General features: G+C 29.3%; 7 protein-coding genes across 7 annotated transcripts; 4 read left to right on the top strand and 3 right to left on the bottom strand.

Annotated features, from left to right (window-relative positions):
- Positions 1-5,077: 5,077 nt before the first annotated feature.
- GO595_007699 (cytoplasmic heat shock protein 70) lies at positions 5,078-6,598 on the bottom strand (the record flags this gene model as incomplete). The annotated part of the gene is made up of 1 exon (XM_067921191.1): positions 5,078-6,598. The coding sequence occupies one exon, from the start codon at positions 6,596-6,598 to the stop codon at positions 5,078-5,080; it is 1,521 nt and encodes a 506-aa protein (XP_067772135.1).
- Positions 6,599-8,546: 1,948 nt separating this feature from the next.
- Positions 8,547-10,418, top strand: GO595_007698 (Laminin A family protein; the record flags this gene model as incomplete). The annotated part of the gene is made up of 1 exon (XM_067921190.1): positions 8,547-10,418. The coding sequence occupies one exon, from the start codon at positions 8,547-8,549 to the stop codon at positions 10,416-10,418; it is 1,872 nt and encodes a 623-aa protein (XP_067772134.1).
- Positions 10,419-10,736: 318 nt separating this feature from the next.
- Positions 10,737-11,264, bottom strand: GO595_007697 (nitroreductase; the record flags this gene model as incomplete). Its single annotated transcript, XM_067921189.1, has 1 exon — positions 10,737-11,264. The coding sequence occupies one exon, from the start codon at positions 11,262-11,264 to the stop codon at positions 10,737-10,739; it is 528 nt and encodes a 175-aa protein (XP_067772133.1).
- A 4,095-nt stretch (positions 11,265-15,359) lies between these two features.
- Positions 15,360-16,097, top strand: GO595_007696 (uncharacterized protein; the record flags this gene model as incomplete). The annotated part of the gene is made up of 1 exon (XM_067921188.1): positions 15,360-16,097. The coding sequence occupies one exon, from the start codon at positions 15,360-15,362 to the stop codon at positions 16,095-16,097; it is 738 nt and encodes a 245-aa protein (XP_067772132.1).
- Positions 16,098-16,635: 538 nt separating this feature from the next.
- On the top strand, positions 16,636-18,597 carry GO595_007695 (Pep3p; the record flags this gene model as incomplete). The annotated part of the gene is made up of 1 exon (XM_067921187.1): positions 16,636-18,597. One exon carries the CDS (start codon positions 16,636-16,638, stop codon positions 18,595-18,597), a length of 1,962 nt encoding a protein of 653 aa, XP_067772131.1.
- Positions 18,598-19,659: 1,062 nt separating this feature from the next.
- GO595_007694 (ABC transporter family protein) lies at positions 19,660-21,438 on the bottom strand (the record flags this gene model as incomplete). Its single annotated transcript, XM_067921186.1, has 1 exon — positions 19,660-21,438. The coding sequence occupies one exon, from the start codon at positions 21,436-21,438 to the stop codon at positions 19,660-19,662; it is 1,779 nt and encodes a 592-aa protein (XP_067772130.1).
- Positions 21,439-21,572: 134 nt separating this feature from the next.
- On the top strand, positions 21,573-23,636 carry GO595_007693 (ABC transporter family protein; the record flags this gene model as incomplete). The annotated part of the gene is made up of 1 exon (XM_067921185.1): positions 21,573-23,636. One exon carries the CDS (start codon positions 21,573-21,575, stop codon positions 23,634-23,636), a length of 2,064 nt encoding a protein of 687 aa, XP_067772129.1.

Here is a 23,636-nt window from a genome sequence, read left to right as displayed (position 1 = left end):
AATGAATTGGTTTGATTTCTTTAATGATTCCGAACTCGCAGCACTTGCATTATCAGTTTTCTTTTATATTATTCCATATCAAACACATACTTTGTTTAAATATGAAAACTTAATTAACTCTGTTGTGAATAAAAATACTGAACGTTTTAACTTAATAAATTTAACAAAAATTTTGATATTATTAGGTGATGATTCTTGCGATTTACTTGAAAATGCCGAATTTAATTATTTAAATGGTTTGGCGGAATTGATTTTGAATCAAATTCCTAAAAAACATTTCGTTACTTTGTCCGTTTTTCATGTTTATAAATCTAAACTATCGAAAGATAATGAATTACATAAATTGATCATTAAAAAATTTATGATTCATTTGTGCGAAATTTCATTTTATTTCGCACCAATAGCTGCGTTTAGAAATTGGATAACTTATATAAAGGAATCGTTGGTAACTGTTCTGATGAATGCGAAAAATATGGCAAAGCCTTTCGCCATCGAAATGGCCGAAACAAATAAATCGTTGGCGTTTTTGATAGAAAGAATAGACGAAAACATAAATTTCATGCAAAAAATGTTCAACATTGAACAAGATCAAAATTCAGAATAAGAAAAAATATTGTTATTACAAATTTTGAATAAATATTTGTTTGTAAGATTTTATAAAAATAATATTTTTTGAAAAAAATGTTTGAATTAACTATTAAATCAATAACGAAATAAGGAGGAAAGAAAGTTATGATGTCTAAATACGAACTGCACTTATAAATATCTTATCATAAATTTTTATTATTTAATAACATATTGTATTGATACCGAAAAAAATTTGTTTTATTTTTCCATATTCAGAATTTATGAATTTAATATTGTACTAATGACTCCATAATTTCTTTCTAAAATTGTCTTTAATAAATGTGATATAAAATCTAAGAAACACATAAGATCATTAACATCTTACAAATAATAATGAATTGCGATAATTTTTATAAATATAACAAGAGTAATTAAAATTGTATCAAAATTTATGGAGGATACCAAATGAAATCGAAATAAAAAAATATAATAAATATTATCATATGATAATATCCTATAAAAATATTCCATATAAATAACCAATTATTCAATTATTCGCTTATTTGAACAAATGATTTTTTACAATAAATTATTATGAATGGAAAATGTGATGCTTTCTATTTTTCTCAATGGATTATTTATATCAATATAATCAAATACAGAATCATTTTTACCGGTTAGCAGAACTATTTTCCCCGATACGCAAATAAAAAACCTTACGTAAGGAAAATCCATTAAAACTATAATTTGGTTTTTTTTAGCAAAATACAGTGAGGGCAATCACTATTTTTTACTGAGAAAATGTCCATAACTCGTAGACCTTAACTACTCACACAAGAAAAAGTAGGCCACACAAGAAAAAAGGGGCTGTCGGTTTGTTTTCTGCGATTGCAATTGGGGTATCTCTATCTGATGCAACTTTTATCAGCTCAAACCAATAGCTACCAAATAAATTCTCTAAACAAATGAGAAATTAGAATAATTTCATTTAATTTAATCAGATCTTCATGGGGAATATCTGATTGAACCCAAATCGTTTGTTGAAGCATGCTTCTTGACTTTCGCTCGTTCAGTATTATAGATGTGAGTGATTTGTCACTTATAAACTCCATTCCCCATCCAAAAAATGCTTCAAATGATAAACTATTTTCATCAATATCTTCAATTCTTATTAATACCAAAAAAGTATTATGGTTTCCAACTACATACCAACAAAACTCTTGTATGTCATTTATGAATAATTTTTTGTTATATCATTTTATAATAATTTTCTTCACTTTTTTTGTAGATAAATTATTTTTCAACACAATGAAACACATTTCGTTAAATTTATTTAACGAAATAATTAAAACAATGTAAAACAAATTTCTACCTCCATTTTCATTATTTTTTTCATTCATACAAGTGAAACATTTTCTACAGAAACATCAACACTTACCATCACTAGTTCAAGTGAATTTGATGAAAGATCTAATTACAAAGATACAACGTTACATCTTATAATTGAAAGTGGTGTTACAACAATATCAAGTTATGCTTTTTACCAATGGACTTCTTTACTTTCAGTTATAATTGGTGATTCTGTAACATCGATTGAAACTTATGTATTTTTTAAATGTATAAATTTAGAATCAGTTATCATTGGAGAAAGTGTTCAATCATTTGGAGATCGTGCATTTGAGCAGTGCGGTCAATTACAGAACATCACTTTCCCAGCATCAGTGAGTTCGTTTGGTTATGCTGTTTTTATAATATGCACTAGTGTTAAGTTTTATAAAGTGTCTGAAAAGAATCCGTATTTTTGTAATTTAAATGATGATGGTGTTCTTTATGATAAAAATGTTAAAACTATTTACTATTATCCAGCAGCAAAAGAAGGAAATACATATGAAGTCCCATCAACAGTTACTTGTATTCGAGAAGATTCATTTTATATTGCTTCTAATTTAGAAGAGATTACGAATTGTGATAACATTGAAAGTTTTGGAGATTATGCATTTTGTTATTGTGAAAAATTTAAAGCATTTTCAATTTCATACAAAGTCACAACAATCCCAAAGGGTTTATTTTCATTGTGTAGTAGTTTAACAACTGTTTCCATTGGGAAAAATGTAAATAAAATTGAATGGATAGTATTTTATTCTTGCAATAGCCTCACATGTGTTTACTTTTATGGTGAAAATGACCTATAATTGATGCAAACGCTTTTAGTTCTGTTACAGTTGAAATTGAAGTCATGGTATTAAGCACATATCAAAATAAAACATTTGGCATATTTGGTGTGACATATGAAACAGTTCCAGAGTGCTTTCCGACATATACATTCACTGAATCAAATTCATTTACACAATCAAATACATTTTCTAAATCAAATACATATTCACAATCAAATGCATATACAAAATCAAATACATTTACTAAATCAAATACATATACACAATCAAATACATTTAGTAAATCTAATTCATTTATAATAGAGAATTCATTTGAATATTTCACAACATATTCATATTCATTAACATTAAAATATACGATATTATTTATAGAGACAATTTCAAATTATTCATTTTTATCAAATACATATATCATTTCAATGTTATCTTCATCTGTTACATATTTCATCACAGAATATTTATATTATAATTATACGATTATTCAATATTCGACATATTTCAGTTATTATTCAAATTTCTTTACTATTTTCAAACAAAATGAAGGAAATGATAATGATGATAAACAAACGAATACTGTTATTATTATCATTATTGTTTGTGTAATAATAGTTATTATTCTAATTATAATAATTGTTGTTATATTTCTTAATCATCAACGAAACAAAACTAAAAATGAAGAAGACGCGATAAGTGTTGAAACGAATGACAATAATACGACAGAAAGATTTTCAGTTCTTGATATATAAATAAAAATATTTTTAATTAATTTTTTAACTTTGCATTTTTATCAATATACTAGTTGACTAGTATATTCATTTAAACTGGAAGCTTAGCATGTATTTGAAAAGAGAAATTTGTGATTGAAGTAACCGAAGACGGAATTATGATATTTTCTAATGATGAAGTGTAGAAAGCGTAATCTCTAATTATTAATAATTCGATTCAAATGTACATTTTTCATAACGGTTAATTAACGTACATGAAAATTAGTAAACGGCTTGCAGATTTGCAAAGAAAGATGAGCGAGCAGCTAGACACCATGCGAAAAAAACTATTGCGTGGTGCTAGAGAACTAGAAGAATCATATGAGTCTCAAATGGTTCTGTGTACGCAAATTGATAAATTAAAACATAAAAAAATTGTTTTATCACAAAATATAGAGGATGACCAAAAGATTCTCTATCATCTATCTCAACTTTGTAATAATGAAATTGAAGGAGAGGCACCAAAAAATGACTATGATAAACAATCTGACGAGCAAGAAATCATTGAATATATTATCCAATTAGAAAAGGAACTTCAACAACTAAATGAAATAAGGTCTCAACTTTTAAAGCAAAGAAGTTCATTGAATAATAATTCATAATTTTTAATATAATCTATTAATCACCTTCTATATCTTGAACATATGTTGTCAAAAAGTGTGCTGTTTTTGCTTGCAAGTTAAATATTTAGATATTTAAATTTGCAAATTAATCGTATTGATCTATCTTCATCATCATTATAACAAAACACAAAAAGAAATCGATTAGAATTTGACATACAAAAGGCTTTAAAGAATATTCGTATTAAAACTTATTCATTACATATGAGTTCTAAGTAAAAAAAAATCTTAATATTTGGTATATCTTTTTTAAGGAGATGCTAAAATTCAAAGGTTAAAATACCTCCAAAAGGAATTTCTTCATAACTTACATAAATCCTAGATGAATTAATCAAATGATTTGTACCGAATCAGAAGTTCTTGCACAAACGATCAAATACCATGCAATACCACTTTTTGATATTAAAATTGGTCCGGCGGTTATCTCCTCAATTTCGGATACTTTACTTAACTCTGAATTGTTAACAAAAAGTTTCATTGAATACCTTTGAATAGAAATCGCTTTCATCCTTCAGCTGGCGGTTACTATGTCAAAAGTGAAAATTGAATACTTGTCACTTTTCGAGCTTTAATTAATCAAGATTCATTACAGAATAAACTTGTTGCAAATTATTTGATAAGTTGTTTAAGAGGATTAAATATCAAAAACAATTATCTAATTTACAGCTTCATTCATCATCTCCATTAACATAAAACAAATATACTTATATACATTTTGATGAAATATTACTATTTCGGATTCGATTAGGATCGACTCATTATATAATCGATTATTCTGTTGTATTTATCTGTTTCCATTCCTGTGGTGCCCATCAACTTCAAAGGTATTGTGTTATGTCATATGGGTGTTCGACTGACTGTAATATTGTATCAATATTTTGATGATTAAAATAATAATTTTTATATTTTCAAAACCAAAAAGTAAAATTACGTTATCTAAAACATTTTACTTTTATTTTCTTTCAACAGTAATTTCCAAATAATTTAATACACATGTTGACATGTCTCTTGCCGTCACATTTAATATGCCGTCTCTATCCACATTAAAGTAAACATGGATTTGTGGCGACACGCCTGATGTTTCTTCCGGTATTATTCCCTCTAAGACAAACTCTCCTAAGAGAGTATCATTATCAATATTATTTTTGTCATCACCGGAATATATCGAAATGCGAACTTCTGTTTGTTTTTTTGATGTTGTGGTATAAATCGCTTTAGCCTCATAAGGTAAATCAGTATTTTTTTTGATTAACACATCCATTGTATTATCATATAAACCAACTCCAATATTATGTGATATAATTGTGTTAAAATTAAAGATATTATATATTGAATTAGCTGCAATAATTGAGGCACCCTGAACAACCGCCGTTTCACAGTCAATTCCGCCTTTCGGCTTTTTACCAAAAAATTTCTCCAATATTTCTCTGACCCGTGGAATACGCGATGAGCCTCCAACAAGTAGATAATCAACATCGCTTTTAGATAATTTTTTCGTCTGAAGGATATTTATGACAGGATTTAATATGCGTTGGAAAAGATTTTCATTTAACTTATTGAACGTAGCAATGCTAATATTTTCGACAAAATCATGTCCTTTATATAAACATGGACAAGATATTTTTGCGCTATTAGTATTTGTGAGTGTGATTTTAACATTCTCACATTTTTGAAGCAAAACATGAAAAGCACGATTATCTGTACGTATGTCATAACCAGTTTTGTCTTTGAAAATATCAGCAAAGTAATTAAATAAATTATTATCAATATCATGTCCACCTAAATGTTGATCACCACATGTGGCAACAACACGTAAATCTTTGTCGTTAATTTCTACAAGTGATACATCAAGTGTACCTCCACCAAAATCAAATACGATAATTTTACATTTTGTGCCAAGTAAGTTTTGAGCACTATATGCAATGGCGGCAGCTGTTGGTTCATCTACAATGCGAAGAACATTTAATCCGGCTTCTTTGGCTGCTAAGCGAGTTTCTTCACGTTGATTATGATTAAAATCTGCCGGTACTGTGATAACAACACCATCAATTTCTTGACCAAAATAATCAATAGCGATGGCTCCCATGTCCTTTAAAATATGTGAAGAAACATTTGTTGGCGTATAATATTTGATTTCATCATTGATCTTAATTTCTATCTTTAACAAGCCAGCTTCATTAATAACTTTAAACGGCCATAATTCCTTGTATTTTTGTATAATTTTATCATTAAATCTTCGACCAATCATGCGTTTAGAATCGAAAATAGTTGTTGTGGGGTAAAAAACTGCTGATTCTTTTGCTTCATCGCCAACAACTATTCCATCATCTTGAAAAGATACATATGAATACGTTGAATTTTTTCCTTGATTATTGGGAACTATTTCAGCTCGACCATTTCGGTATGCAGCAACACTACTACATGATGTTCCTAAGTCAATCCCAAGAAGCAGAGGTAAATCTTTCTTCTGCATCCAGGATGGAATTCCAAAAAATGCCAAAGTGTCAAAAAGTGACGGTGTCAGAAAATTTCATCAAAGCCGATTAAGACTGTTTCCTTTGTCAAAATGCGCATTTGAAGTATTGCTTTATAAAACATAGATTTTATGATTTAGGGGACATAACTGAGTAAAAATATATATTTTCAATTTTGATATATATCAAAGAATTTGGATAAATTGAAAAATCATAAACCTCATTTTTTTCTTATAGAAAAACTATTTCGCATTGCATTTAAAAAGTGAAATTATCATATATAATTTTTTTATTTTTGAATTTAAATTCTGAAACACGATTTATTTAACCAAATTTCATTGTATTAATTTGCTAAACATTTTCTCTTGTAGTTTTAACAAACTTTAGAAGCATCAATTCAAACATCAATTAACTAATTCGTAGATAGGCTGTCATATACATTTAACTATGTTGTTTCTAGCCTTATATACTCAGCTTTTGTATCTCAACCAAATAATGAAATTATATATATTAAATATTTATTTACATTAAAGTGAAAAGCAAAAGTGAAACCAAAACTGATCTTGTACAAATAATTTGTAAATATTTACTTGGGATAAAAAAGCAAGAATCATATTTCCTTCTTGAAAAGATGATTGAAGAATAAACACCTGAACCATCTTCGATAAACAGTTTAAGCAAATCATATTTTCTCAATTTCAAACAAAAAAAAAAATAAATGAATCAATAAGCAAATGTCCAGCACTTTATGAATTATCAAAAGATGATTGGAAGCATCATATGCAATATGTAAAAGAAGTTAATCCATTAGAAATTGAGGGAGTACTTCGAAATGATGATTTAGAAAAGCTTCAAGAAATATCATCACATAATGGATTTGACTTTAATCAAATAATTAAGCCATCACTTTATGAAAGATGTTCATTTGTTAATACTGAAAATTTTTCATTAATTGATTATTGTGCATTTTTTGGTTCAATTCAATGTTTTAAATACTTATTATTGAATAATTCGGTTATCAAAAATACATCTAAATATGTAATTGCAGGTGGAAACTTATTCATTTATGTGAAAAAACAATTCATCATTTACAGAAGCATATGAAACAGCGATAGGATTTCATCGAAATGAAATTTTTCGTTATCTTTATGAAAATAAAATCGGAAAAATTCATCCCCAATGTTTTCAATTAAAAAATCGAATTCCAATATCGAAAATCAAGATAAATGTAATTTAAGTGAAAAAAATTGATTTTTCTTGGGAAAAAATGTATCAAATTTAATAATTATGAAATCTTCATGTTTTTAGAAAAAGAAGGAATGAAAATGAACAATGAAATTATAGCAGAAATAGCATTAAAAGGAAATACATTAATAATAGAAAGTCAACAAATCCCATATAAATTAATTCAAAACAACACTAATTTGTTTCTTTTGTTCAAAATTTTTATCAAATAAATACATAAATCATTGGATAACTATTTTCGAATAAAAGATTCTAGTTTAATCTTTTATACAAAAATCTTTACATCTTTGTAACTGGACACTTTAGCTTTTCTTTGCACGCATTTCCAACGACAAAGAGTGTATCCAACAATCCTGCCAACGAATTCATGTTCTAATCGACTATTACAATACGTGGCTTAACCGGTTAGCATTGCTGCTCCGATTTCACTGTGCCCAGCAACGCTCAGGCTTGTAGATAATGTCAAACGCGATTTTTCCAAGTTGGTTCATCGCGTTCTGGTTTGCGCCAAAGATAAGAAGTTGTTTAACTATTACAAGAACACATGAACAGTGATGTGTATGTGATACTGGATTACCAGACAATATCACTTTTTGATATTAAACCGCCGGCGGTTAACCGATTAATTTGAACGTGGAACGTTCTTTATAACCGTTTTAAAATTGAATTGAAACGAAAACGATGAACTGAAAGGAGCTTAAAATGTTGGCTTGCTTAATTGCTGCTTGCTTGAGTGCAACTACAACTCATGTTGAAGCAACATGTTATATGAAAGATGGCGTTGCCTCTATAGAGGTTGGCAAAATCGATGAAAAAGGTGTTGCATGGGCATATTGGAATGATTCAATTGAAGAAATTGGATTCAATGAAATCAAAATTGAAACCAACAAAAATTCTTCCAGTGCTGATCAAATGTATTGCGCAGGTTTTGTAGATGGTTATCTTACTCAAAAAAGAATATATGAACGTTTTATGCTCTATAAAGATATCAACAAAATAGAGAGAGAAGCTGAATTTCCAAATAGCTGGACTACATGGCTACGTGAAAACATAAATTATGTATATAATAGCGTTGAGTCAAATCCTAATGATTCCTATTGGATTTCTATGGGTCTTATTCTCAAACAATTTGAAGGGTATGCAGCTGGCTATAATGCAACAGCACCAGAAAATCAATCAATGGATATGTTAGATTTATGGATTATTAATAGTTGTGGTGATATTTATGATCTTGAAGAATTATGGGAACCCACAGCCCAACATAATGAATTACGTTATATGGAATGTTCAGGACTTGTTTCAATGCCACCTGATTATTCAGATATCTATTTTGGTCATAGCTCATGGGCAGATTTTCGTAAGATGACCAATTTTATCAAAGAGTATCATTTTAATGTCAAAGAATTTATTGCTAATCGTGTTGTAGTATCTACAAAAATGGGTGCACTTCCAAGTAGTGAAGACTTTTGGCTTACAGATCGCGGTCTAATGATCTTTGAGACCACCAATGGCAATAGCAACAAGACATTATTCCAAGAGATCAAAGTCGATACAATCTTAACATGGCTCCGTAATTTACATGCCGCGTGGACCACAGATTCTGCCTCTGAATGGGCCACTGATTTCTTATTACACAATTCTGGCACATATAATAATCAATATGTCATTGTTGATTCCAAGAAATTTAAACCAGGCGAAAAACCAACCAAAGACTTAATCTGGGTTACTGAGACAATGCCAGGAATTGCGATTAAAAGGGATATGACCGAATTATTTGTTGAACAAGGTTATTGGCCATCATTCAACACACCATATTTCGAAGAGATATTTAATATCGCGGGCTATCCGGAGCAAATGAAAGCCCACAACGAAACCTGGGACCAATATTCGTATTATAATTGTTCACGATATTTAATCTTCAAACGTGAAGCAAAGAAAATCCAAAATTACGAAGACTTTAAGAAAGTATTGCGATACAACAAGTATAAGACAGATGAATATGGTCATAATGATCCAGCGCAACAAATCCTTGCGCGATATGATTTAAGGCCAGACGATTGTAAATATGGTAAAAGAAGTGCATATGGAGGCTTAGACACGAAGACAACGACAGCATTAACGATGTTAAATAACTTGGAATTTGATGCAATTGGATCACCGCAATATGAAGATAATCCTGTCTGGGAATTCGGCGTCGGCGAATGGAGTAATATGAAATATGATGGCTTACCTAAAGTATGGAATTTCTCATGGCAAAAATTCCATACATCTTTTAGTAGATGTGGTGTTTATACTTCTAGAAGTGAGTGTGTGAAAGTAAGTGAGTGTGGTTGGTGTGAAGCATCTAAAAGCTGTTTGTTGGGTTTCGATGGACAAAAACCAGCTGTTGAGAAGTGTGAAAGTGGTTGGACAAAATCCGACGAAAATAATAATGATAAAACGAAAATGATTATCATCATTACAGTCGTTGTTGTCGTGGCAATCGCTATTGTTATAACAGTGGTTGTTGTAGTGATTAGGAAACGTAAGGCAGGTCAAAGTGGTTATGAACAATTGGGTTCGAGGAATAACTAAATCATTGACATACATGAAAATATAATTCGTTTTTTTGAATGACTCAAATGAAAGATTTTATAAATGTTTGACTTATATGAAAATAATACGTGAATGGATAATTACGTTCGCGAATCTTCAGGACAAAATATGATTTTATTTTTGATACATTCCATAATTTTTTTTGATAAAGCAATCAATAATTGTATGTGAAATTTAAATATATTAGAAAAAAGATTCGCACTGTCCAAATAGCTATTAAACATTTTTTAAAATGCAAATGATATCATTGAACCTGTTTTAATATGTATACACAATAATAATTTCAATTTTTATTAATTAATTTATGTTAGTTTCATTTACAAGTATACAGGTACAAACATATGCTCCGCCTAAATAAGAAGGTGGTGGAGTTTCTTTGACAAAGAAGTGAGGTTTGATGTTGCTTTCTTTTAACAATAAAGCAATGTTTCCAAGTGCAATTCCTGTATCTGGCTCAATGTAATTCATGTTATTATCATAATAAACATGCATTTCTTTGCCATCAACAGCAAAACTCCATCCTTGCTGATTAATTGCAGTTGGACCAGACCTTATTGCCATAAACATTGGAAGTAGTTCACCTGATGTTTCTTCTGTATAACTTTTTCTTGCTTGAACATTATAAAATAGTTGTTCTATTGGTTTTCGTGTGTCTGATCGAACTGCTCTCATAAGATTTCTAGCTATGGGCGTTAAATTTGGACTTTCATTTCCATATGGAATACAACATACAATATCCATATCTGGGAAATCTGTTCCTGCTTGTTGACGATCAAAAGTTCCTCCTAACCATACTGTTCCTATTTTATTACGAGATAATTGCATAACTGCGATTTGCGCTTTAAAAGATACCCATCAACCATATATTTATATTGGAGTTTAGGAGAAAGATTTTTTGGAACCAGAGCTAACATACACCCGATATTATTTATAACATATCCATAATAATTTATTTTGCGATTTGTAATAACAACGGTTCCATTCGTATGAAAAGGAGTTTCCAATTCATTTGCTTTTTTGACAATTGAACGAAAAGATCGTCTTGATCTCTAGAGAAATCATTAGTATATGAGCGGACTGAATGCCTCCATTTGAATGCATCCAAAAGAGATAAGGTCAGAATAAAAATAAATAATGTGAACATGTGAAATGTTTTATCGTTCGTGCACAATAAAAACCGCATATAAATTCAGCACATTTTAATCGTTTTTAACAGAATCTAATTTACTGTTTACTTCACCAATAAACGTTTCTTTGGTTTGCAAATAGCACAGATCGATAACCCTTATTCAGTTACAAGCATTTTGATAAAAAAAAAATCAAGAGTGTTTCAATATAAAAGCATTTTTGGAGAAGTTTGTTGATTGATTTTTGATTTACATAAAGATATAATTTTAATGAAATTTATTCATTATTTCATATGGGCTTTTAAATGATGTTCTATTTTCTTATAAATGAATGTTATTTTTAAGAACATAAATCCTGAGAAATGGAATACTCAAGAAATGTGAGGTGAATTGTTGTATGAAGATCAGGCCACCAGCAGAATCCATCCCCTTGCCAAAAAATTCTGTACCCAGCATAAAGGAAATTGATGAACTCGAAACAAGCGAACTCGAGGAGTTATTTAAAAATCAAGAAAAGAGATATAAAAAAATTGAGTCTGAAATTAACTCTCACATTCAACAAATTGAACTAAATAACATATATATCTCATCAATAGACAGTGCAATAGATAATATTAACCACATATTCTCTGTTAATATGTTTAATTCCAAAGAAAACGAAGAAATATATAGACCTTATATTATCAAAGTTCCATATCAAGTACAAATGCCAACTGAGGAAGCAAAAGGAGATCTAAAAAGAAACATCAAAATAACCAGAGAAGAAATTAAAGGGAAAACACAAATAATCAAAAATGAAATGAATCGAAAACAAAAATTGGAAGATGAACTAGACAAAAGAAACAAAAGCAAGCGTTTATAATGTTTATTTGGTTGAAATTTATTTTTAAATAATTCCTATCAACAATATATTCTGTTTTTTTTCCTAAGTAATATAGATATTTTTATTATATCTTGGTTAAAGATGAAAGAATTTTCGGGCCTTTTTATAAAACATCGAGATTTTAATTCGATTTCATTTTAATCAGTAATGAGTTGATGTCAACAATTGGTTATATCCTTGGGTTAGGTGACAGACACCAAATAATTTGATGATACATAGGGATGGTGGCAGAATAATTCATATTGATTTTTCAGATTGTTTTGAAATAGCGAAAAATAGGGTTTTGTTTACAGAGTTAGTTCTATTCAGGTTAACACGAATGATGGTAAGGGATTTTGGACCAAATGGAATCGAAGGCGAATTTAGAAGCACATCCAAGGAGAAGTAAAAAATCGTACGTTTACATCGGCATTCAATTATTGCGGTTGTTGTGATTTTTCTAAAGGAAATGCTACATCGCTAGTAAGTAAGTAAATTCAAAAGTTGATGAAAAAGATAAAGGGATCTAAATATGAAACAATATAGGATCAAGTCGATGATTTAATTGCATTGCAACAGATATTTATAACATATCATATTTGTACCAAGCTCAGAGTTGTTGATGGGTGTGCTGATCCCCTATCTATCTCCAACAGAAAAGAAGAAAAGAAAGAGGAAGAAGAATTTATAGGGTTGGTATGTGATTTTGATGATCTCTTCGATTAAATTAAAATATGAATTATTCAAGATTCTGTTTTTTATTTTCATTCGTTGATGGCATTTGCATTAAAGGTAAGTTAAATATTTCTTCGAAAATTGGAATGATCTCTAATTTTGTGCCTAGTTCTATTTTTTGATGGAACCTTGAGTAACATTTTAATAAAATAGACTAAGGATGCATTTTATCACCAAAGTCATTGACATCTTTTTTATAAAAAAACGAGGAAGATCTCATTCGTCGGAAAAAACCGCATATAAAGTATGTAAAATATTGATTTACTTTGATTCAAAATATTGAATGAGATTATTCATTCCAAAATTGTTCATAGATCACAAGTCCGTACTGACAATACATGAAAAAAATTAATGAAACAACAACAAATCAATGCAAGAATGAATACGAACTACTTACTATGGCAAAAAATATACTTTTTAACCTTAATAAAGAAAATATTTCTCAATCAGTAAAATCAATAATTAATATATTTGACGATACTCACATGATATCTTTCAGTACAATTATTAGTCAAATTATATACATATTTTTTGAAATAAAAATGAATAATTATGATGAAATTTTGGATTTTATAAAAGAAATTACTTTACACAAAAAAATTGTTTTTGATATTTTTACAAGTTATCTTCACATTAAATGCTTGGGACAAAATGGGTCATGCTATCTTATAGAAAATATGATTGAAAATAATTTTCTTGAATCAAAATTTATAAAAAATGTTGAGAATCCATATTTTATCCATTATATGACAGAAGAAAAAATTAATGATATGAAATATGTTCGATTTATGGATGAAATTATGAAAAATTATAAAGAACTATCAAAGAATGATTGGGAACTCCATAAGAAATTAATCAAAGAAGGACATAATCCAAATGAAATTGCAAAAATAATTCGAAATGATGAAATAGAAAAACTTCAAGAAATAACATCACAAAGCGATTTTAATTTTGATCGAAGAATTAAACCATCACTTTATGAAAGACGTTCATTTATTAATAGATGGAATGTTACATTAATTGATTATGCAGCATTTTTTTCATCAGTTAAATGTTTTAAATATTTACTTATGAATGGCGCAAATGTAATAAATGCAGGTAAATATGCAGTTGCAGGTGGAAATGAAGAAATCATTCATTTATGCGAACAAAATCATTCATCATTTACAGGTGCTTATAAAACAGCAATTAAATTTCATCGAAATGATATCTTTAAATATATTTATGAAAATAAAATTGAAGAAATCGAGAATTTAGGAAAATTAGGGAAGAAATGTATCTTATTCCATAATTATGAAATTTTTTCATTTTTACTAAAGAATGGAATGAAAATTAATGATTCAATTATTAATAGGTCAGCAAAAATTGGGAATTTATATCTTATGACATATTTTCTCAAAGAATATCAACTTCCAAAAGATATTTTAGTTTCGGCTTCATGCTCAGGTAATATTGAACTTATGAAATATATATTAGAACATTATGGAATTGATATTAATGCTAAAGATATTTATATGTTTAAATTAATATTTATTTTAATAATTTTATAATTCAAAATAATATTTGAAAACTATTTATAATATTTTATACAGCACTTATGGTCGCATCTCAAAATGGTTATGCAGATATAGTAAAGTTCCTTATTGAACAAGAAGGAATCGATATAAATGCTGAAGATATTTATTTGTTGTAATTAAAATTTATTTTACTAATTTTATATTTCAAAATAATATTCGGAAATTATTTAAATTGTTTTTTACACCATTTATTTTTGCTTCTTATTATGGTCAACCAGAAATTGTGAAAATTTTTATTGAACATGGTGGAATTGATATAAATGCAAAAGATATTTATTCATTTCATTTAATAATCATTTAATACATTTCATATTTCAAAATAATATTTGGAAATTATTTATATTATTTGAAACAGCACTTATTTGTGCATCTAGGAATGGTCATACAGAAATAGTTAAATTACTTCTTGAACAAGAAGGAATTGATATTAATGTTAAAGATATTTATTTGTTTTATTTGATATTTATTTTAATAATTTTCTATTTCAAAATAATATTTGGAAATTATTTATATTATTTGAAATAGCACTTATGAAAGCATCTTCAAATGGTCACAAAGAAATAATTAAATTACTTATGAAAAAAAACTAAAATCAAAAACTCCTCATAAAACTTAACAAATGTCATTACAGAATTTTAACTCACCACCAAAGAAAACAGAGTTAACATTTCATTTATTAGAACTAAACATTGATTCACTTCTTAAGCAAGTCGCAAAAACAAAAGAAATTGTTAAAGAACTTGAAACAGTCAATGATCACCAAAAAAACACGCGTTTACAAAAAATTCATGAAGACAGTCAGAAAAGGCTGAAAACATATAATGAAAACTATGAAGAACTCAAGAAGAAAGACCCTACAAATGAGCTTGAGGAAAAAATAAAAGCGAAACTAAGTGCAATTCGAATAGAAATACAAGAAATAAACAAAAGAATAGGTCCAATTAATCAAAGACACATTGAGCTTGCTGAAAAAGAACTAGAAGAAAAAGAAGAGAAAGAAAGATTAGAAAAAATAGAAGCAATGAAATCTGCAGAACAATTAGAAGAAGAACAAAGAGCTGCAGATTTAGAATTTACAAAGAGAAATGTTGAAGAAATCGGCGAAATTGCAAATATTGTGAACCAAATAACAAAAGAAGTCGATACAACAATAGCAGACCAAAGAGACACTATAGTAAAAATTGATAAGGCAATAGATGAAGCAAAAAATGAAATGGAAAAAGGAAACGATAATCTTAATGCTGTTGAAGAAGATCAAAAAAATTGCACAAAAAAATTAATAATAATTTTTGTTGTGATTTTTGTTTGTTTAGTCATAGTAATACTGATCACTCTCCATTTTTTAAAAATATTTTAGTAAAAAGCATATGTCACTTTTCGGTTATTAGGTACGACAGCTGTAAAAAATGCAAACAATAGGAGAAGGAAACACTAAAATTGTTCCTCGTTCCTATACTTTACAGTCCCCGAGCCCAATTAAAGACGTCACAATTAGAAATGCTCAACTTTGGTTTATCACAGAAAACAGACTAATAAATTATTGCAATTTAAATATCAAACCATTTCAAATTAAAACATACAACGAAATCGGTTCAGTTAAATTTTTTTCTGTTTCACCAGATGGCGAATATTGTTTTGTACGTAACAATTATAACAAACATTTTCTTTTAACAGCTTATGTTGAACAGACACAATTTGAACCAATAAGTGTAATTCCAGGATATAGTGCCATGTCTGCTTCATGGCTCTATGTTAAAAATGCAAAAAAACCATATCTTTTCTTTGGCACAAACAAAGCTCAAATTCTTTATACCAATCTCAATTCCACTAATGTGCGTGCTTGTTCAGTATTAATACTTCCCAATGATTTTCCTGGTCCTATCACTGGTTTATATATGTCTTCATTTTCTGATGAAAAAATTGTTCTTATCACAGCATCTCTCAATAACATCAATGGCTTTGTTCTTTCCAAAGAGTTTACTACGGGAAATGAACCCGGCCGCAAAGTTAGCATTCCCATCCAATCACAAAATCGTCATTCTATTTTTTCAGAGAAGCAATATTTTGCAGTTTTAAGTGAGCCTCTTATATTTTGTTGTATTTTTGATACCAAATCCCAATGTCCCACACAGTACGAAATCTTTTCACAACAAACTTCATTTGTTATTCCACAAAACACACAAAACTTTTCACTTTTTCGGAACATTATGGTTCGCTTTCAAAAAGATCAAATTCAATTCTATCGTCAGGGCACTGAATATTCACTTTATTCAATCAAAATTCCAGGCATTGAATTATTTGAAATGGATTCATCCACAGGAGAAATCTATGCATTTAAAGAAGGGACATTAATCCATTTTCAATTTTGTTCACCAATTAATGCTACGGGCTTTGATTGTTTATTATTTTGGCTTTTTTATTGCTTGCTAGAAGTTAAAAAAGATAAAGAAGCCGCAGATTTATTATTACAAACACCTACACCATTTGAACGAATGGTAAATTTAGCGCGGAATGAAAGTGATATTTTCCGCTTTCATTTGTTTAAAGACTATGTATATATGATACGACATCAATATACATTACAACGTACAGCAGTAGCGCAATTTGCACTTGAGCTTTACATCCGAATCGAAACATCGAAAGAAGAACCTGAAACAGATCAATTCATTCAATGGATAAACCCATTAATTGAAGAAGGTATAATCCTAATATCGACTGTCGAAAAGTTATGCAAGTTATATGGTTGGGAAGAACCTTTAATGAACTCATTAAAACAATCGGATTTATTCAACGTCGTTATGGAAAGTAATTCCATTAAAGAAGCAGAGAAAATTTTGGCGTCGATACAAAGCCCTGAAGAGTTCTCGAAAAGCGCTTTAAGGATATTTAATAATTGCCCAATGACAATTGTTAATTTGATATCTCAAAGACCTGACTTAATAATAGGGAAAATGATTCCAGTATTAACATCAAAAATTTTTATGGATAAAATTATCGAATTCGCAAAAAATCACACGTTAAAGGACTCGTGGATTAGGAATTTATACTCAATACAATTGTCAAGAACTATCGAGGATAAAAATGATGTTTTAATCGACTTGATTAAAAACTTTTGTAGAAGAGATTCGAATTCTTCAAAAGAAGATATCGATTTCTTGGTAAGATGTTTAGTGGATGCAAAGAAATTTAAAATGGCTGCAATAGGTTTGTTCGAAAGAGAAGAATACGCTTATGCTTCTGGTGTATCAGCTCATGACCCTATAAATGGAATAGATTTGATACCAAGTAATATTAGTATTGAGATTAGAAGAAGATGCGCTTTGAGAATTTTAAGATCAATGGATAGAAAGGACGCCGAAAAGGTCGCTAAGAAGTTGCTGGAATCAACGACTGGAATCGATATAATTACGATTTTGGAATATTTGCCAAACGATACAAAAATCGGAGGTTTACGAAAAGTGATTCAAACATACATTGACAAAAATATCCAAATAGCAAAGGAACAAAAGAAAAAGAAAGAAGAGGCTTTAAAGGGTATTAATGAATCAAATGAAATGGTTAGAGTCAAACAGGATCAGTTATTCCATATGAAAAGAATGCAGACTTGCGCAAAATGTGGAAAATTATTGTTGACAGATATTGGTGTTGTATACCCTTGTGGACATGCTCTTCATAAAAACTGTATAAAGGGATTCTGTAGCAAAGATAAAAATAATGGTACTTGCGCGGATTGCCCTATGTGCGGATTCTCAAGTATAAGAATGATTACGAGACACTTCGATCCTTATCCAAATTCACAGTACATAGACCCTTGGACAGTTGATGAGGGTGAATTAAGAAAAATATTTAATAGGTAAAAAATGAGTAAAATTTCGTTTTATCAAAACAACAATGGATTTTATTATGGAAATGTTATGTGAAATTGATTTTTGTCACTTTTTTCATGGAACAAGAAAAAATCAGCTCAAATCCAACTCAAGAACAAGAAAATAAGCCACCACAATTTAAATACATCCATTCAGATGTAAATGTTCCTACACAATTTTGGCCAAGCAATGATTGGATAAAAAAGACTATGTTATGGTTTTCTTGTACAAGATCATTCTTTGGTACTGCAAATAACAGCAATTTCTCATATGCAAAAGCAATGATTTTGATCGATAAACAAGAATTTCCAAATATAAATGAAATTGGATGTTTTGAGGAAACGGAACAAATACTATTGTATTTTTCCAACCAAACAAAACAATTTTCAAAAAGTGATTTAGCTTGGATATTTTATTGTCTTATTTTCACTGATCGATATGTAAATGAAGATGTTTCTCAAATTCTCGTAAATTTATTGTCAAAACTTAACAATCATCTGGTAAGTCTAAAATCCATTGAAGATGTACTGTATCCTTATCTATGTTTAGATTCGTTAATAATTTCTTCTTTCTTTCATCAACCGTAAACATAAAAACAAGCAGTAAATTTTCTAGAGAAATTCAGTCAATATAGTGTTAATAAAAATTAGATTTTACATTTAATGTTGATTTAAAATTTCAAAAAATGAAAAACATTTTCAACAATCTTATCTGTATTCCTCATAACTCGTTGTTGAGAAAATGTCTTTTATATCTTAATTTGAAGTTAAGATGAAGTTGCATAAAACGAAACGATCAAACCGTTTTTCTATATGAAACGATAAAACTTTGTCAAACTGCCCATTTGTCGTAAAAAATTTTGATTATTTAATATTCAATTACGATCAGATATTTCAATATGGAATTTACACTTCTCGTCGAAATAAAAAAATATTTTCAATAAAACCGCCGATGTTGACTTTGGCATTTTTATGAAAATTTTGGTGAACAAAATCATCGGGAGGACAGACTAAACTCAATTCTCAATTTAAAATCAAAATAATAATTTTATCTTTATTGTAATTGGTATTTAACCAAATCGGCATAGAAACCACCTTTAGCAAGAAGTTGTTTATGAGTTCCTTCTTCTAAAATATGTCCGTTTTGGAAAACAAGGATTCTATCCGCGTTTTTCACAGTTGCTAATCTATGTGCTACCATAATAGCAGTTTTTCCATGCCTGAACTTTTCTAGTGATTCTTGTACCAATCTTTCACTTTCCGTATCTAAAGCAGCAGTCGCTTCATCCAACAAAAGAATTGGTGCATCAGCCAAAATTGCTCTTGAAATACAAATTCTTTGTTTTTGACCACCACTTAAACTTGTTTGATGTACAGTTGAAACATATTGGTTTGGAAAACTCATAATAAAGTTATGTGCATTACCTATTTGAGCAGCTCTAACAACTTCTTTCTTTGTTGCATCTTCTTTTGAGATTTTAATGTTTTCAAGGATAGTCATTGAATATAAAACAGGACTTTGAGGAACAGATGAAATAAATGATCTTAAACTAACTGGTGAATAGTCTTTGATATCTTTTCCATCAATAAGAATTTGCCCACTTTGAATATCATAAAATCTTTGGATTAATTGTAATGTTGTTGATTTACCACAACCACTTTCACCTACAAATGCAACTGTTTCACCTGGCTTAATAACGAAGCTAAGATGATCAATAGCATTTGTACTTTGTGATTCATATTTAAAGCAAACATCTCTAAACTCAATTTCTCCTTTAACATTTTTAAGTTCTTTACCTTTCTTTCGATCAAAGTCTGGTTCAGCTTCCAAGATTTCAATAATTTTTGCAGCTGAAACAGCAGCTTTACTCATATCTTCTGAAACAGAAAACGCAAGAGTAAGGTTAACAACAGCTTGAATCATAGTCATAAACATAATAAATACACTACCATTTTCATAACCATAATAAGGTCTTTCTACAATTAAATAACATCCATAATATAAAATCATTGCAAGCATAAGATGAGCAATTGTTGCAATAAGGAAATCTTTAATACCTTGTGCAATACTGGTCTTCTTAAAAACTTTATCAACTTCAATTAAATCTTTGTGGTATAAATCAGATTCATATAATTCATTATCAAATGATTTAATTGTACGGAATGATGATATAACTTCTTCAGCTTTATTTGCTGCAGCGGATGAACTATCATTATAACTAACCCAAATCTTATCTATAAGCTTGTTTCCAATTAAATAAATAAGAACACATAAAATAACTAAAGCAGCTGCTGGTAATGTAGCTCTCCAACATTTAACAAAACTAAGAATAACACCTGCAATGGATCCAATACCCATGTTAACAGCTTGGAAAAGCTTTTCAACATAAATATCATGAACTAATGTTATATCTTGTGATAATCTCCCTATCATAATACCTGTTGGCGTTTTGTCAAAGTAATTAATACCCATATCTAAGAACTTCGTATAAACTTTTTTTCGCAAATCTGCAATTAGTCCTGATGCAGTCCACCATTTAAGTTCCATCATAAATGGCGTAATAATTTCATAGACAACATAATAATAAATCATGCTTTTAATTACTGGAACAAAACTGTCGAAAAAATTCTCTCCTGTTAATGTGTTAACAATCTGTCCAAGAAAGATGGTTAAAATGATTGGCATGCATCCTTGAATAATTGCGACTACATATAATGAAACAAATAGTGGCTTATTATTGTAATGCTTAATGAGGCGAAAGAATTCACCTCCTTTTTTGAGGTTTTTATCTTCTTCGCTAACAACGCTTCGGAAAATTGTGGCTGGTGGCATGAAATGTGAAGTATTATAACGACCAAAAAAATTGTGAAGAAAACATCTTTGAATTTTGTGTGCAAACCGTAATCATCGGTGGTACCACGAACTTTTTGAATATAGCCACCAAAATCACTTCACATAGTAAAATCATGTCCATTTACGGAACAAATATTGCAAGAGGATATTCCTCTGAGTACACTTCTATTGACACAACAATTGTTTACAATAAACCTTCAGGAGATTTAGATCCAAAAAAAGAAATGAAAGCACGTTTCAGATTATATGGAATGTTACTCAAACATCCTAAAGCAGCAATTGGAATCATTCCATCATTCATATTTGGAGCAGCACCAATTATTACTTTTACATTTTTAGGAAGAATCATTAATTGTTTAGCAGAATATTCAATTTCAAATGGTACAGCAGATATTCTTCCAGAAGTTAGAATATATGCATACAGTATGGTCGGTGTTGCTTTTGCTCTTGGTATCTGTAAGTTTTTTGATAGTTTCTTATGGATCAGAGTAGGTTCAGAATTCACAACAGATCTTAAAGCAAAATTATTTGATAAATTAATGAGAAGCGAAGTTACTTATTTTGATGTAACATCAATTGGTACTATACTTACATTACTTGGTGAAGAAACACAAGCAGTACAAGATAGTTTTGGCATTACAAAAGCTAATGAATTTCAATACATAGGTCAAATGCTTTCAGGTTTTATTTTAACATATGTTTTTGCATGGAAACTTGGTTTAGTTATCACATGTATTATTCCATGGGCAGTGATTCTTATCTTTATATTTAGTAAGTTTGTAGATCGTCATGTTAACTTACGTTTTATTCATGTTTCTGATTCAATGACAATAGCTGAAGAAACATTATCAACAATTAGAACAGTTCGTGGATTTAATAGAGAAGATTCCGAAGTTAAACGATTTTCGGAAAAAACAGATTTATCAACAAGAGAATATCGAAAGTTTGGTTTCTTTCTTGATTGTATGTTTTCACTTGTTATGTTAGGATTATGGTGTATTCTTTTAGGTAATTTATATTTCGGTGCAACATTAGTTGATAAAGGAGAACTTGATTCAGGAAATTTAATGTCTGTTTTTGGTTATATGACATTTGGTTCATTCTCGATTATTAATCTTCAAACATCACTTCAAGGTGAACAAAAAGCGATTCATGCAGGTTCAAGAATTTTAGAAATGATTGAACATGAATCATCAATACCATTTGATGGCGGTGAAATTATCGAAGATTTTAAAGGTCATATTGAATTCCAAAATGTTTCATTTAAATATCCAACACGTGATGCATATGTTTTAAAGAATGTATCATTTGAAATTAAACCAGGACAAATGGGTGCACTTGTCGGACATTCAGGTTCTGGTAAATCTACATGTGTACAATTATTAGAAAGATATTATGATGTTATAGAAGGTGCAATTTTACTTGATGGTCATGATATTAGAACATTAGACCCTCATTGGTTACATCAAAAAATGGGCTTAGTTTCACAAGAACCAACTTTATTCCAATTATCAGTTGAAGATAATATTAAATATGGTGCAAGAGATGCTACAGATGAAATGGTTAGATATGCTGCAGAACAAGCGAACGCTTTAAAGTTCATTGAAAAACTTGAAGGAAAATTCAAATATTTCGTTGGTGAAAAAGGTGATACTGTGAGTGGTGGTCAAAGACAAAGAATTGCTATTGCTAGAGCTTTGATTAAAGATCCAGTAATTCTTATTACAGATGAAGCTACATCTGCTTTAGATGCTGCAAGTGAAAAGAAAGTTCAAGCTGCACTTGATAAAGTTATGGTTAATCGTACATCTGTAGTTGTTGCACATCGTTTAAGTACAATTAGAAATGCGAATGTGATTTATGTCTTTGATGCAGGAGAAATTGTAGAAATCGGAAATCATGAATCTCTTTTGAAGAAGAAAGGTCATTATTATGAATTAGTGAAGAGACAATTGGATGATGATAAGAAACAACAAAACAATACAAAAGAAAAAGTAATAGAAAAAATACCAGAAAAACAACAACAGAAAGTTCAACCAAAACAACAACAAAAGAATCAAAAGAAAATTGAAAAAGAAGAATCTTCAATAGAATCTTATGTTAGTGAACTTTCAACATCTTCAAGCAGTGAATCAACTGAAACTGAGACGACAAGCAGTGAAGAATCAAGCTATTAA

This window comes from Histomonas meleagridis (genome assembly GCF_020186115.1).
Source record: "Histomonas meleagridis strain 2922-C6/04-10x chromosome Unknown contig_56, whole genome shotgun sequence".
In the NCBI taxonomy this organism is placed as follows: Eukaryota; Parabasalia; order Tritrichomonadida; family Dientamoebidae; genus Histomonas; species Histomonas meleagridis.
This window is presented reverse-complemented; position numbering and strand designations above follow the sequence as displayed.